This window comes from Penicillium samsonianum, assembly GCF_028829775.1.
Source record: "Penicillium samsonianum strain IBT 33392 chromosome Unknown utg000007l_segment0_segment0, whole genome shotgun sequence".
Classification (NCBI taxonomy): Eukaryota; Fungi; Ascomycota; class Eurotiomycetes; order Eurotiales; family Aspergillaceae; genus Penicillium; species Penicillium samsonianum.
In genome coordinates, this window is record NW_026643265.1 from 3,275,804 (window position 1) to 3,292,378 (window position 16,575).

General features: G+C 51.2%; 2 protein-coding genes across 2 annotated transcripts; one reads left to right on the forward strand and one right to left on the reverse strand.

Moving 5' to 3' along the window:
- Positions 1-439: 439 nt before the first annotated feature.
- N7471_012108 (putative translational activator) lies at positions 440-10,867 on the reverse strand. The gene is made up of 12 exons (XM_057284827.1): positions 10,696-10,867; positions 7,686-10,637; positions 3,803-7,627; positions 3,558-3,749; positions 3,344-3,499; positions 3,211-3,292; positions 3,011-3,152; positions 2,408-2,958; positions 1,817-1,900; positions 1,381-1,650; positions 1,122-1,272; positions 440-990 (listed from the first exon to the last, which is right to left on the reverse strand). The coding sequence occupies exons 1-12, from the start codon at positions 10,814-10,816 to the stop codon at positions 847-849; spliced, it is 8,670 nt and encodes a 2,889-aa protein (XP_057131093.1). The 5' UTR covers positions 10,817-10,867; the 3' UTR covers positions 440-846.
- Positions 10,868-11,110: 243 nt separating this feature from the next.
- N7471_012109 (putative ATP dependent RNA helicase) lies at positions 11,111-15,752 on the forward strand (the record flags this gene model as incomplete). The annotated part of the gene is made up of 6 exons (XM_057284828.1): positions 11,111-11,873; positions 11,929-13,474; positions 13,534-14,831; positions 14,882-15,095; positions 15,158-15,485; positions 15,543-15,752. 6 exons carry the CDS (start codon positions 11,111-11,113, stop codon positions 15,750-15,752), a joined length of 4,359 nt encoding a protein of 1,452 aa, XP_057131094.1.
- Positions 15,753-16,575: the final 823 nt, after the last annotated feature.

Genomic DNA, 16,575 nt, shown 5'->3' on the forward strand with positions numbered 1-16,575 from the left:
TGATTTAATTGGTCTAGCAGGCATTTCAAAACAGGCTAAGAAAGCCAGGCCTTCCTTTTCTAGTAGTATCCATGTCAATATTGTGGGTTGAGTGGGCTGTTAAGTCTAGAAGTGAGTGGGTAGGCCATTTTAGATCAAATCCCCAGAATAGCAGTGGCGTAGCCACAAGACCCATAAATTACGTTGGCGGTCTGTGATCCACGAGGCTGCAGTTGCCAAGGGGACAGGATCATGGGAATCATGGAGATGAAATATGCATAAAGCATGAAATGGACATCCATGCAGTACACTCCGAACGACAAGAACACATCTGGTGATCACTACTGAGTAGCAAAACTGGGAGCATAGGGGATATACGAGTAAGACCACCGAGGGCAATGGTATCCACTGGCTTCTAGAGGGAACAGACACGATCTGCTTCTCCGCATATCAGGTTTATACCACAAAGGCGCAGTAGATATGGACGGGGAACGAGGGTGCGGTTTTTGTTTTGTTTTTTTGGTGAAGTAAAAAAAGATTTCCTTTTGCTTTCTCGTTACATTTTAACAAGAATAGCTTGAGTATCACATCATCATCGCATCTTCCTATTTCCCATACCCCATATTTTCCGAAAAGATCCAATAAGGCCACGAACCCCATGCTATCAGAGAAAACAAAGGGAAGGAGAGAAAGTCGTAACAGAATCTAGACTAATAGGAAGACGCCGAAGGCCGACCTGAGTTCGATATCGGGAACAGCCTAGAATCCCGAATCCAACCCAGAAGTTAACCGTTTCCAACCTCCGGACCGCCGAATTGCAAGAAAAGCGTCAAACAACGGAAGGGTAATTGAATTTTTGTATCAGATTTACTCCTCGTTGACCAGAGCGTCGCGCTTGGCGTCCTTGCGCTCCAACCGGCGCTCACGGAGAGCCTTGTTCTTGGCACGCTTAGCATCCATCTCCTCCTTGAGGACACGGTCGCGTGCACGCTCAGCCTTGGCCTTCTGGATCTGTAGCGGTGAAAAAGAGAACAAGTCAGCCTGGGTGTGTTCTGTTTTGCGTGTTTCATGGAATAATCGTCATGGAGTTCATGTTCCATATTCGATCGTCATCCGTGGGGTTGATCGGGGTTGTAACTTACGTGCTCGACGAGGGCACGCTTGTGCTTGAAGGTGTTACCCTTGCTCAGGTGGTAGAGCTCGTGGTAGAGGTGCTTGTCGATCTTGCCGGCGGCGCGGTAGCGGACGAGCAGACGACGGAGAACACGCATGCGGCGCATCCAGAGGACTTGGCTAAACAGAGAAAAGCGACATCAGCAACTGTGTCCGGATTCCAGTTCCGCCGGGCGCGTCCGAGACAGGCCGGAAGGAGACAAAAAACGTTGGTGGTGGTGTGCATACCTGGGCATACGGGCATCCTTGGTACCCTTGCGCTTACCCAGACCGCGGTGACGGCCGTTGCGGCGGGCCTCGTTGAGCTCACGGGCGCTGGCACGGGAGTGCATGGTGACGGGCTTGCGGATGATGAGGCCATCGCTGACGAGCTTGCGGACGGTCTGGCGAGAGTTGGCGTTGGAGATCTCGTTCATCTCATTGGGGTCGAGCCAAATCTTGCGCTTGCCGCAGCCGACCACGGAGGCGGCGAGGCGCTTCTGGGTGGTAAGGTTGACCCTGTGATGGTGAAAGACCCGGTCAGCATCATAGCACACACATCACGAAGTTGTTCCTCCACTATAACGAAAATATCGGGTGCACGAGTTGGGTGTTGGACATGAATTTCCACAGCACACGGGAGTGCATTCGAGAAGTTCAATAACAGCTTGGAGATAGAACTCACATCTTGATGTCGGCGTATCGACGGTCGTTGGCGGATGATGTTCGTGGCACTGAGAAATCCCGACGGTGAGAGTTTGAGAGGGCACTGCGGGCCAGATTAGGTCAGCCGAGGGCTAAGCGAGTGCTCCTTCCACAACAGGCGGAGTGCTCCAGGGTGTATGCCCTAGCGCTAGTCCGAATCGGGAAGATGGAACTTGAAGATCTTGCAGTCCGGGGAAGCCAAGAGTACTTACACTGGGAAAATTTGGATTGAAGATGCTGGGGGAATAAGAGGATTGCAGTTTGGGCTTTCTTCTTTTTTCTCTTTCGCCGTGTGCCATGGCTTTCGTTGTAGATGGCCAAAAAAAATGAATACTATCACGTGATATCAAATACAAGCAGTGTCACATGATCCGCTATTCCCATTTAGGAAAGAGTGATCTGCAGTAACTATAGAGTCCAGTAGATGGCCGCCCATTGATATAGAACGACGCAATATAAAATATACAAAAACATACATATGCATAACTTTTGTACGACTAAAACAAACAAAAACCCAAGGGTATATCTATAAACATCTAGATGCTCCTTGGATGCGCAAACGGATCATCACTCATCGCCAAAGGCCTCTCCAAGATCAACCTTGCCAATGCTCCACAATTCCTTCTCATCATCTAGCTCGTCATTCGACAGTCCCAAGCCACCCTCACCACCTTCAGCCTCCCGACGCTCACGCGCCTGGTTAGCCAAACGAACAGCAATGCGCTTGAAGTAATCAGACATGCTGCGCTTGGGGCCTGGTGGGAGAGATGCACCCGGGCCGGCCATATACTTATCAAACACCTCGCTGTCAGACTCGACAACGGAGAAGATAGACAAGAATGCTGCTTCCGCGGCCAGCTTGACGGGAATCACCAGATCACGGACACTAGCGAAGATGGGCGGTGCGAGCAGAGCCAGATGAGGACGGGCCAGTTCGGGGTGAAGACGGCTGACAGTCCGGATGACTACCAAGCTTAACCGCCGGGTGTCGACCGGGTTGCCGACCTGGATGGCAGATGCCAAGGCCTCGAATATGACCTTGCTTGACTCGAAAGCATGATCACCATCGTTGGACAAGAGGTATTTACCTGCGGCAAGAGCGCTGTTGTCGGAGACGAAGGGCTGTTTTTGAATTAGTTTGGAGTAATAATGGGTGGTATAGCATTCCACTTACATCCTTGTTTGCAAGACCTTGGCAGATGACGGTGGGCAGCTCCACAGAGAAGTGTTCCGTCAAAACCTCCGCGCATTCAGCCAAAAGAGCATTGAGTCCGAGGACCGCTGCATGAGAAAGGGAGCCAGTAAGGATACGGTTCCTACGAGGAAGTATATTAGCATCCAGCAGAGTCAAACCACGAGAACGAATATGCATACTTGATGAGAGGAACAGAGCTTGTGGCAGGGAGGACCTTCACGAGAGCACCGAGCAGACGGGCGTTGGTAATGGAAACGGAATCTGTGAGCATGTTAGAACGTGAAACACAGGAATCGTTAATAATGATCTTACCGGTCTGGTCGCTAGCGTCATCATCAATCAGAGCAAGGATCGCTTGCCGGGATGCCTCGCTCATGTTGGCGCCAGCCTTACCAACCACCTCCTGGAGAGCCTTCATCATGGCGTTCTTCACGCCAATGTCGGTGGTCTTCGATCCAGCAATAAGTTCTAGAGATAAAAGTTAGCGATGAGCTACATCCCATGTATAAAACTTCCCGAGACTTACCAGCAATAAGAGGATCAACTCTGGGGGTCAGCGTAATCAAGATACCAAGACCCTTGGCAGCCCGGTTGCGCAGAGTCTCGCTTGTGGTGTCGGCCAGACCACGGGCGAATGTACGCTGGAGCTGAGGCAAGAACGGCTTGACGGCCAACGGGATCTTCTCCAGCAGCTTGTTAAGAGTATAGAAGATAGCGCCTGGCAAAATAAATCAGTGAACAGATACCACGTAAAGGTTTTGCATGACTTACACTTGATATCGACTGAACGTTCTGACACAACACGAATGAGCGGGCCGGTGATCTGAGTGACGAAAGGCTTCAATGACTCGGCACGAGTCCGGTCAATGATATCCGACATTGCAAGAGCGGACTGGGTACGCTGATCGGTAGTACCGTTGAGAAGACCTTGCAAGAAGATCGGCAATATAGCCATGATGCCCTTGGGCAGACTGAAGCCGGGCAGATCCGCGCCAGCCACGCCCACCTGTCGCAGAATCTGGCGGGTGGGAATAGCCAAGCTCTCCATCTCTTCCTTGCGCATGTGAGACATGAGACCAGTGAGGGCAGTCCATGCCGACTTGACGACATCCTTGTCTGGGTCATCGAACGAAATCAGCAAGGCGCGGATCAAGTCCTGGTAGTACCTCGAGAAGTCGAGCTCGGCTTCGGCGAAGAACTTGGTCAGATGGAGCGCCGCAGCAGCACGACGACGATGATCGTCGTGTTTGACAAGAGTGACCATCACATTCATGCCGGCACTCAGGCCATCGTACTCGTCTACAGACACCAGAACGGTGTCGAAGGCAGTGCTGAGCTCTGTTCGAAGCTCCTCGTCGGTAGTCTCAATAATGCCGTCCATAAGGGAGTTGAGGATGGTTGGCAGTCTCCTTGTCATAGCAGAGCCAGCAACTTCGGCCAGAGATGCCAGGGCTCTGGCGTTGAAAGCAGTAATTGGCGGCGTGAGCAATGTGGGAATGAGATTGGGAAGAATAATATTGGCGCGAGTCTGCTCCGTGAGAAGCGTCAAAAGAGCCGACAACGCCTGCTCGGCATCCTCGTCGTTTCTCAACAAGTGAAGAAGGTAAGGCAGGACCTGGTCCACGACCCGCTTGCCCATGATCTGCTGCAGTGAATCGAAGGCCTCGGCAGCAGCTTCTCGCACATCATCGTCGTTGTCGACTAGAGCCACGCGCACGGTGGCGATGAGAATATCCTCAAAGTCTTCCAGCGCATCGGGGGAAGCGGCGTTGATGAGCTCGCGGAGAGCAATACAGATACCTTGCTTGACCTCCACATCAGGCGAAGCCTGAAGACCATCTTGAAGCAAGGGCAGCAAGGTGTTGAGAACAGACTCTCCAGCCTTCTTGATAAGGTCTCCAAGAGCGTTGCTGGCAATGACCTTCTGCTCCATGTTGCTGGACCCGAGGCGGCGAATAATGAGCTGAGACAGCGTGGGAACCATGTCCTTGAGCGTCCTCGGGGAGGCGACAAGCGCCTTCCAGACACCCAAGGCCGCACTCTTGACCTGGCCTGAGGTATCGCAGCGACAGATGTACAGAGCCGAAAGAACCTTGTCCCTGCGCTCGGCTCCGAGAACCTCCAACAAGGATTGGCCAGCTTGAGTGGCTTCCTCCTCTTCTTCGTCTCCCTCATTCTTGCCAGAGATACCAGTAAGACTGAAGAGGAGATCGCCGACAAGCTCGACGGAACTCAAACGGATGCGGTAGCTGTCGTCCGCAAGACCACGCTCCAACTCGGGAAGCAAGAGATCAATGGCCTTGTGGGCGAAGTTCTTGACAAGCAGACGACCGGCCCGGAGAGCGGTCTCGCGAATAGCCTCAATATCATCGGCCAGACCAGCAAGAATAGGGGGGATGATCTTGCTGAGGTAGTTCGCGAAGCTGTTACCGAAGCAAGCAGGCAAGAAGATGAAGAGGGTCATGAAGCCTTCACGAACAGCAGGCTTGGCACTGGAAACGTTCTGGAGAATAGTTGGCAGTGTCTCCTCGAGTCTAGTCGTACCAAGGCCTGCAAGGACCTCCGAAAGAGCTTGAGCAGATCCAAGTCTGTCACCAGCACCAGTATCGGATTTGAGAGTAGCCATAAGGTTGGGAATGAGCTCTGGCAGAGCGTCCTCTCCGAGTTTCTCGATGAGTGAACCAAGGGCCTTGGAGGCAGTAGCACGGGTTGTGGGAACTGGATCAACAATGGCCAAGTTGAGACCGGCCACAATGATAGGCAAGTGCGAGATAAGATCCTTGCGCTCTGTGAGATGGGCCAAGCTGCCAATGATCTGTGCTGACTTCCGCTTAGTATTAGATCGGTCACTAAGACCACGCTCGAGAATGCGCACAACAAGGGCGAGGGAAGGGGCATCGAGGTAGTGTGCGAAAGAGACCTTGATCAAGGAATCCAGCGCCTCATCTGTGTGCTTCGTTGGATCACTCAAAGCCTTCAGAAGTACGCCAACCAAGCTCTTCACTTCGGGGTTGCTAATGACCTCGCCGAAGCGCTGAAGACTGCGGTTCGCTGCGCTACGGACTTCCTTGTGAGTGTCATTGAGCACAATTGTCAAAGGCGGAATAATATCAGGCAAACTGGCTGCAAGCTGCTGCGGGTCCAAGTAGGCCATGGCTCCAAGCAGATCGCAAGCACCCTTCTGACTACGCCATTGCGTATCATCCAAGCCGTCGAGCAGGGTAGGAAGAATCTCCTTAACACCGTAAGAGCTGAGGTTCTGGAAGCAAGCCCTTGAAGCCTCTAGACAAGTATCGCGGACGCTAATGCTTGTATCACCAAATCCTCCCAGAAGTTGGGGTACGAGATGAATCACATAAGGCTCAAAGGTCCGCCCCAGAACTAGGGCGAAAAGCTCATAAGCTAACAAAGCACCCCGTCGGTGATCCTTTTCTCTTTTGTTCTCGGCGGCCTCCTTGAGTTGGCTCATAATTCGGTACTCCCGCAAGGTTGCGACACCCCTGCCACACACGACTGCAGCAAGGCCGTAAGCAGCACCGCGTTGGCGAGGATAGTCAGGGGCATTGAAAAGTCGGTAGAGTAGGTTTTCCACATACTCTGCCGTCTTGGAACCAGACGATCTGATTAACGGTGGCAGACATTCGGACACAGCGTGCTGCACAGACTCTGAAGGGGTATCGAGGGCCACGAGCAGTTCACTGATAACAGTTTGCAAGCGAGGATCATCCGCCTTGAGATGTGTGGCCACAGATCCATATAACACGATGATAGCCTCGTTCAGCAGATCAGAGGTCTTTGTGTCTTTATCCGAGGTTTCCAGGGTTGTTTGGAGCAAATTCATCATCTCCTCAACCTTTGACTCTCCTCGCAAAATGATAATGGATTTACCACTTTCTGTCATCTGGCCACGGACCCGGGAGTTTGGATCGAGCAAGGGACCCTTCTCTATCAGGAATCGCAAAAAGGAGACACTCTCGTCACCATCGAATCCATTCGTCATGGCATTGAAAGCCAGCGCAATACCACTGCGAGCCTCCCAGTGATCTGCATTGTCTATTTTCTTGGGCATTCCGTAGGCATCCTTTTCGGGTGCCTTGGGTTTGATTTCTTCCACATATTTGGATTGCAGTTCGGACAGAATGCCCGCAAACTTGCTCTTATCAAACTCAATGGCATGTGCCAAAGCGCGAGCGGCAGCACCTCTAAGCTGGTAGTCCTTGGAGTCCAAGTATTTCATGATCTTGCTGAACGAGGTGTCATCCACCTCCAGCGCATTGTCTTCCCAGATCGTGTCTGCAATCTCGGCATTCTCCTCCACCAGGTCGTGGCAGCCAAGCCAGATGTGCTCCGAGAAATCGAGGTCAGTCAAATCGATCTCGGCCTCAATGACCTGAAGCACAGTTGTTCGGACAGAGGCATCAGCGACGATGGTTCCCTGCAAGAGCGTATTCAGCTCTTCGGTGTTGATGTTCGGCGAGATGCATCGGCAGAAGTCGAACAAGGTATCCTTGACCAGCTTGTAGTGTTGGGTGTATTTCTGCATGGCGGATAGAAGCTGACTTAGAACCTCGACGCGAGGAAGACGGGCGTCGGTGACTACATAACAGCGTTAGCATTTGGTTTCACACTAGTTTATCAAGGGGGAAAAACTCACAAGAGCCAGAGTGGGAGGACAGGAACTCAAGAGCAAGGAGAACTTGGGTGCCTTCTTCTTCTCCCTTCGCTTCGTCGATGCCGTTCTGAGTCAAAATCAGAGAGATAAGCGGGAGGACGTAAGCGAGAGATGTGGCATCGAAAGGACGCTGCTCAGAAGCGAAACGCAATCGGTAGAGGATTCTGGTCACGAGTTCACCGAGGGGCTCCAATTCCATATCGGCGGGGAGGTTGGTGTTGCCGATGGCCCGCAGTGTTGCGATACCGACGAAAGAACGCAGAGGACCGAGGCGGGTGGACACCTCATCGGCGCAAGTGATGAATGCCCGGGAGACAACATCACCGACGAATAGACCCGCACCAGCCTGTGCAAGCGATAACAAAGAACTGACGGCAGCGTTGATCCACCCCTCGACATCGTTGGCGGGACCCGTTGCGAGGCCCCGGATAAGGCCCGCTCCTCTTTCGATCCGCTTGACTTCTTCCAAAACATCTTGACGGATCTTGGCCTCCTTGGCAAGCTGGGCCTTGACCTTGGAATTTTCCTCAGGCGTAAGCTTCTTTTGGCTTTGGCCCTTCTTTTCGGCTAATTGCGCACGGAGCTCTTCTTCCCACTTCAGGGTATCATAGTCCTTAGTGCTCTTATCAAAGGCAGGCTGCTTCGACTTGCTGCTGAGCACATCGACGAAAGCGGTTCCTTCGGGGGTGCGTGAAATGGCGGCATCAGTGGCAGTGAACTTAGATAGGCGAGTGCCGTCCAGATCATATTTAATCTGATCGACCAAACGCGGGATCATTGCATCGGGAGCAACAAATGCCAATTCAGCCCCAGCGGTCCAGACAGCGAGGTTAACATTCGGCACCGCTGACTGCACAGGGTCTGCGTTTACGCGAACCAACTGCTCAATGCAAGTCTCAGGGTGTGCGCGCACAAGGTTTCCAGGGTCCGTGCCGGTCCTCAAGCACAAATCAATCCAAGAGGTGTTCGGAATCAACTCAGGCCGACCCAGAATCAGGATTTCAATGAGCAGAGCCTCCAGATCAGAGGATGAAATCCCAGAGGTTTCTTTGACAGCCTTGGTTGGGCAGAGAGCCTTCAAGACCATATGAAGCAGGCGTTCGCTCTCTGGTCCAGCAGAAAAGGCTGCTGATTCCTTCTCTGCGGTCCGGAATGAAAAGATCCAGGCCCACAGTGCATTGAGGACGATGCGCCCAAAAGAGGCCACATCCGTCAAATAGACATTGGACAATGTTTCCGCGGCGTTCTCGCGAATGTTTGAGGGGATAGCAGGCCCGGTGATCGCATAGATAAAGGTCTGAGCCCAAGCCGTTTTGGATGCGTCTTCGGCGCTAGCAAACTGGGATCCGGAGGCCACAGCAGCCAGAGCCCTGACAAGCCACTGGACCTCTTCTTTGGAACTCAACTTTGAGTATGCCTTGGGGTTGAGGAGGAAAGAAGGTTTGGGGCTCAATGTCATCGATTGCGTTACATTCTCCTCCCAGGCGGAGCTGGCAGACCCTTGAACATCGGACACTCGGTGGAACAGAGCGAGGAAGAGGTAAGCCGAAGATAGAGCACCGCTTTGGGCCGAGGGAAGCGGGTTGGAAGCAACCTCACCGAACAAATCCTTCATTTTAGCGAGGAACTTGGTGACAAGTGGTTCGATTTCAGGAGACTTCAAAACCTCAAGATCAGACTTCCATAGGACTTCTCCCACACTTGCTTGCCAGATCTTTCGGAATGAAATTCGCTTATCGGATACACCCTTGACGATAGTGCTGATAACATCATCGCTAACCTTGAGCTTAGATTGAACAAGGTAAGTAAGGTGTTTGCTGAAGGATTTGATCTCCTCTTCCAGAGCAGCTTCGTTCGACTCCCGTGAAAAGACAGGGCAGAATCCTTGAACAATCTCTTTCGAGACATCCGCCGAAGGTGAAATAGCCCCAATAGCCTGGGCGTAAGCCAGGCGGTGCTCAGGAGTAGTAATCTTCTGGGTCTTCAGAGGAGCAATGATTTCACTCGTGATCTTCAAGACCAAGGGATCGGTTCTGCATCGAGAGAGCAAGGATGCAAAAGAGTCAGATGCTCCTTGCCGGATTGATGGGTTATTTGACTTCATGCTAGTTAAAAGATGCTTGGAAAGGCGTGTTTGCACCAATTCCGAGAGATCAATTTCTTCCGGCAAAGAGACACAGAGAGGAGGAATCACGCCATTGAGAATCACCTCCGGTGCTCGTAATATGGACTTTTCCATAGGAGGTACCAATTCAGTGGCGACATCTTCGTATGTCACGAAGGAAGTAAAGAAGTCAGACATGCCATTGGCGACATGTGCGGGCACTGCAGATTTTGAGCTCACGACCTCCTTGATGTAGAAAGCCAAAATCTCTTTCTTCGACTCTTCGATAATTGAAGTCTTGTCTGCTAGCCGCGCACAGACTCCACATACGACACCGAGAAGAGGCGCATTCTTGTTCGCTGCGCTAGAGTCTGCAGTCAGTCGGCTGACAGACTGCCGCACGGCATCAGCACCCAATGTCTCAGACGAAAATACGGCGCGCAAAGCACGTCTTGTTACTCGGAGAGCTGACTGCTTTACTGCAGGCTTGGGATTGTGGGAAAGACAATTTTCCAGGGCCTTGGCATCCACCGCAATCAAGTCTAGCACAGTGGCCAACGGTGTGTTCTGATCCTCGCTGGCCTGCTGCAACAAAATACAGCACCATTCCAACAGAACAAAGGCAAAGGAGGAAGCCAGACCTGGTCTAGATGCCTCGATTTCCAATTTTTGCGTAAGGAATTTTAATTCTTCGGTCGCATTGGGGCCGCGGAGGAGAGAGCGGAGGCATTGTTGAACCGCCTGTCGGGAGGATCGATCGACATAGAGAGGATAGGTACGGAAGAGCAACTCTAGTATATCGTGATGGGTTTCTGGTGATATTTCAGACCCTATACAATGAATAGTCAGCGAATCTGCTTGTCATAAGGCCGTGGATTATCACGCTACCATTCTTGTCGCGGAGTTCTTGCAGGGCCCGGAGCCTGCGCGAGGTCGAACTCGAGAGGAGAACGACCTGCAAGGCATCCAGATCCCCGGCCTTGACCTGGTCCCATGGAATTCCATCCATGATCAGCGGTCAATACGGGGGAATGGAGAGAGAAGGGGGTGGTTCAGAGAGTGTTGAAATTGGTGAAGTGGGCTAGGAATGCTGTCATAAAGAGTTTTGTGTGGGGAGCTGGATTACATCCCGCCATTAAACAGTCATGGCCGACTCTTCGTTCTTTACACATTTCAACACCCTTTTTGGGAATATTTTGCACCATATTCCACAGTATATCACAGGCCAAATTGATTGGTCTTTGACCGCTGACTTTCAGCGTGTGAAGACATCCCCGCTGGGCCCGCTGATAATTCAGCCATAATGCCGCCTAGCAGCAAGAAAAAGAAGAAGCCCGCCTCCAACCCGGCTCGAGGCTTTGCGACGGTCTCTATGCCCTCAAAGCCTAAACCAGAGGCAATATCAACACCTTCTTCAGCCACCGAAGAATCAAAACCCACGCCGGAAAACGAGCCGCAACCTGAACGAACTGCCGTACGCACTACAGATGCCGCCGCACCACAAACAACCTCATCGTTACAAGACTACACACCGGAGGAGCTGGAAAAACATCTTGAAGAAGCGGAGCTCCAAATTCTGGTTGATAAATACGCTGTCAAGTGTAAAAATGACGCAGCTCGCCAGGCCACCAAGCTTGACAACGAACGCCGCGTTTTCCGACAACAATCAGTAACATTGAGCCTTCTGGAATGGTTACCGACAGATATTCAAGACAGTATTCTCGAACTGGCCGGTACCGAAGAGCATGACTATCTTATAGCAAGTGGACGGATCACAAGTTCGAAACAGGCTGGCTCTGAGGAGGATTTATACAACAAGCTTTGGACCTTGAAGGAAACACTGCTTAAACTTGACTTCCCAGCAAACCGCGTTGAGGATGCACTGAAGCATGTTTTGCAATATTTTGCTGGCAACTCAACCAGTGCCGGTCGGGATGTTGTGTGGAACCTTGATGAAGCGATTGAATGGTTGGCTACGCACAGTGACAAGAATGAATTGCCGTCTTACACACAGACAAATGCTCGCCAACTGAAAGACACGGATAGTGTCACCTCATGGATGACAGGTAAACCTCTCCAGGCTTGAATTTTCCATTAGGACATAATGCTGACTCTTGCGAGAATCGAAAGCTTCAGGGACTTCGACTCCTGTTTCATCCCAAAATCGAAGCAAGCAAGGAAGCAAAAAGGCTGACTGGAAGGCAGCAAAGGTGGCCCCTCCTATTTCATACGACTCGGACAGCTCAGTCGACCCAGATATCATGGTTCCCGAATGGCTGGAGCTGCAGACTCAACTTTATAGCCTGGATCCAGATCTCTTCGATCGCCCTGGAAAGGGCAGGAAAGGTCGCGGCGGTGCTGGCAATCTGTCAGATGACCCTGAAACCTCTAAAGTGCAGCGGAAGATTGCCAAGATTGAGCGTGATGTCCTTTTCGAACGCCGAGAAGCAGAGTACATATGGGAGCAAAAGCTTGACGAGCTCAGAAAGGATGCTTCGTTTATTCGGCGCCCGGTGGACAGAAAGAAAAAGTCTCCGACCGATGCGGAAAATCAGCCAAAGCCCGAGATCAACGAAGAGCTAGACCCGGCCCTCCTTGCGATCGATGGAATGGAGGATGCCCTTGGGGATTTGTTCCAAGGCGAAGCTGAGGATTCGGGCTCGATTTTAGGTATTCCTGCTCCAGAGACCCAGACCTCAATCACCTTCCGCGACTTTGGGAAATCGACAGGTCTGAACCCACGGCGAGTCTTGGAAGAGACTTGCAAATCGAGAGACTCATCTTGCGTGGTTGTCTACCAAGATTTTTCCTCTTCAAGTCACTCGAACAGAAAAGCTCTCGAGGTGCGATGGTCGAAGCCCCAAGAAGCCCCATTCCCGTTAGCAGTGGAATCGATTACACACAAGTCGAATGCCTTGGCTACCTTTGTGTCAATGGATGCCCTCGCAACCCCGAATGCGCAGCAGGCTGAGGGGTACGTGTCAACTCTGGCTTTGTTCATCTTGTTCCCCCAGAATTCCAAGGAGGGCAAGGCCTATCTGCGCTTGCCAGCGGTTTGGAGGGAACTCTGGACTGAATTTGCAACACTGCAGAAGACCCAACAGGATGAAGTTGACAAAAGTACGGTAAAGGAGTTGAAGCGTTTGATCCAAGAGAATCAAGGTACCTTCGAAGATGATGTCGTTCTATCTGACAACTTCCGGAAGAGGAACGGCGTTGCTAGCAAGCCGGGCACCCCGATGAAGGGGTCTACGCGTGACAATTACCCGGGTATCGATGACCGCTTGAAAGAAGCATGGATGGCTAAATCGTCGACGCCATCCTATCACCGCATGATGCAGGGTAGAATGAACCTCCCAATCTGGGGGTTCAAAGATGAGATCCTGAGTACGCTCGATGATCACCGAGCTCTGATCATTTGCAGTGAAACAGGTAGCGGAAAGAGTACACAGATTCCGTCATTCATTCTCGAGCATGAGATGATCCAAGGCCGACCATGCAAGGTCTATGTGACCGAGCCCCGCCGTATCTCTGCAATCTCTCTTGCTCGACGTGTCAGCGAAGAGCTTGGAGAGAGCAAGAATGACGTGGGCACGAATAGATCTCTCATTGGATTTGCGGTGCGATTGGAAAGCAAGTTCACTCAATCCACGCCATTAATCTATGCGTAAGTTCACACTTCTATCTCGGTTTTACCGTTGTGGCCACTCAACTAATACTTTATAGAACCACGGGAGTGGTTGTACGGATGCTCGAACGGCCCGATGACTTCCAAGATATCACTCATGTGGTTCTTGACGAAGTTCACGAGCGCACTATCGACAGTGACTTCCTTCTGATCGTGCTCCGACGACTCATGCAGAAGCGTCCTGACCTAAAACTCATCCTCATGTCAGCCACCCTTGATGCGCAACGTTTCTCGAACTATCTCGGCGGGGTGCCAGTTTTGAACATCCCAGGCCGAACTTTCCCCGTGGAAATGAAGTATCTGGAGGATGCGGTCGAGATGACCAACTACCGTTTGTCGGAGGATGCCCAGCACACAGTCCTCGATGATGATATGGATGACCCACCCACGGATGCCGACACCACAGGAGGTCTCCAAGCCAGTCTTGATGGGTACTCTAGACAGACCAAGGAGACTGTTATCAACATCGACGAATACAGACTAGACTATGACCTGATCAAGAGGTTGCTTCTGAAGATTGCTACGGCCCCTGAGATGACTCACTACAGCAAGGCGATTTTGATCTTCATGCCTGGTCTGGCGGAAATCCGTCGCCTGAACGACGAGATCCTGTCCGAGCCAATGTTCCAGAAGGGTTGGATTGTGCATACGCTTCACTCTTCGATTGCCAGTGAGGACCAAGAAAAAGCCTTTAACGTACCCCCGGAAGGCACAAGAAAGATTGTCATTGCCACAAACATTGCGGAAACAGGTATCACCATCCCGGATATCACGGCTGTGGTCGACGCAGGAAAGGAGAAGATCATGCGCTTCGATGAAAGACGTCAATTATCCCGTCTTGTTGAGTCATTCATCTCACGTGCGAACGCCAAACAGCGTCGCGGTCGTGCCGGACGTGTCCAAAACGGTATCTGCTTCCACTTGTTCACTAAACACCGTCATGAAAAGTTGCTTTCTGAACAGCAAACCCCTGAATTGCTGCGCCTTTCTTTGCAGGATCTGGTGCTTCGTGTGAAGATCTGCAAATTGGGAGAAGTGGAGCAGACACTCCTCGAAGCTCTTGACCCGCCGTCATCTAAAAACATTCGCCGCGCCATTGATTCATTGAAGGAAGTTAAAGCCCTGACGAGCAACGAGAGCCTAACATCTCTCGGAACACAGCTGGCCAAGTTGCCGCTGGATGTCTTCCTCGGCAAAATGATCATTCACGGAGCCTTCTTCCGGTGCTTGGATGCGACTGTCAGCATTGCTGCTATCCTTTCTTCCAAGTCACCATTTGTGAACACAGTCGGATCCAACTCACAACGAGATGGTGCGCGGGCTTCTTTCCGAAGAGGTATGTCCCAATATATCGATCTCCCACAGTTGATAACTAACAAATTCTAGGTGACTCGGATCTCTTGACCGTATACAACGCCTATTGCAGCTGGAGACGCACAAGAAGCACACCGGGGTCCAACGAGTATTCTTTCTGCCGAAAGAACTTCCTCAGCGCGCAGACATTGCTGGCGATCGAGGATATCAAGATGCAATTGGTAGTGTCAATTGCCGACGCAGGCCTTCTGACCCTAGATGCATCACAGAAAGCGGCCCTCAACCGGTAAGAGATCTTTTCCTCCAAACATCATATGTCAACCTGACAACTGCTAATCAACCCCACAGTGCACGCTCCAACAGCCGAAACCGCCAATTTTTCATCATCCCTGAAGATTTCGATATCAACAGCAACAACGATATTGTGATCAATTCGGTCATCGCCTGGAGTTTCTACCCTAAGCTTCTGACGCGCGAAGGCAAAGGCTGGCGCAACGTTGGCAACAACCAGACAGTCACACTACCTGCCGTCTCTGTCAACAAAAGGGCGGACTCGTCCGTCAAGTGGCTGTCATACTATAGCATCATGGCACGTGCCCGCAACCTCAACGCGCATGATACCAGCGCAGTGGACGATTTTGCTATAGCTTTGCTGTGTGGTGATGCTGAGTTCAAGGTACGACAGTGATCCTTCTCCTCTCTTTCAGCAATAAGCTAACCGCCTCCAACATAGATGTATTCTGGTGTCGTCTCCATTGATGCAAACCGTATTCGATTCGCTGTGCGGGATTGGAAGTCTATGCTAGCATTGAAAATCCTGAACAGCCGCCTGCGCGAAATCCTTTCGAACACTTTCCGCAACCCCCACCGTCCATTGTCATATAAACATCAGCAGTGGATCGATATTTGGCAGCAGATCTTTGCTCAGGCTGGTAAGCGATGAAAATATCAGCCCTGATGTGTGATTATGCTCTGCGCCTTTGATGAGATATGCATGTAAAAAAAAATCATGATGAATATGGTTGGGTCGGGTATAGAACTTTGTCGGAATATTGTTAGCTTTAGAGTTACTTCAATGGACAAACATTCTTTCGTTCAAATGATACTCCAGTTTCTTCATGTAGTGTATGAATATATCTTCTCATTGGGACTTTTCATATTCTCTAAAAACTAGAGTCCGTACTAGCCATACCACTTATAGTTGGACCCTGAGAAGCGGATATATATTGGGAGATGCACCACATCCCAAGACATATGTATTTATCGAATGATGTCTCCAAACTCCACTGATCGAAGTTTAAGACTCAACCTCACACACCTTGACTTATATATCGTACCAAGGCAATACAGATATGATCCCGGCGATCTATCAGCAGGAACCGTAGCATCCCTACATGAACGACGGGAGACAGCATACTGCATCAACCACGCCTTCTAGAAGCGCGTTCAGGTCTACGGAGTACATAGCACAGAGCACTGCAGATATGTCCGTCCCCTCGAGTCAATGCACCGACGCCGTCAGCACTGATCCGCCGTGCGTAAACGATTGCATTATCATCGAAACCCCTATCAGATCGTGATCAAAGCACAACTACTGCATAAGCATAAGAACAAACCAAAGAATAAGCATAAAACCAAGGCTTCTATCAGCCGTCCCAGCAAAAAGTCGAGACCAAGTCTTTCAAACTTATTCCCACCCTTTTCCCACGGGAAACAATCGGTCTACGAAGACAAGCTGCAACAATCCAATCCCGCCATCCCAATCC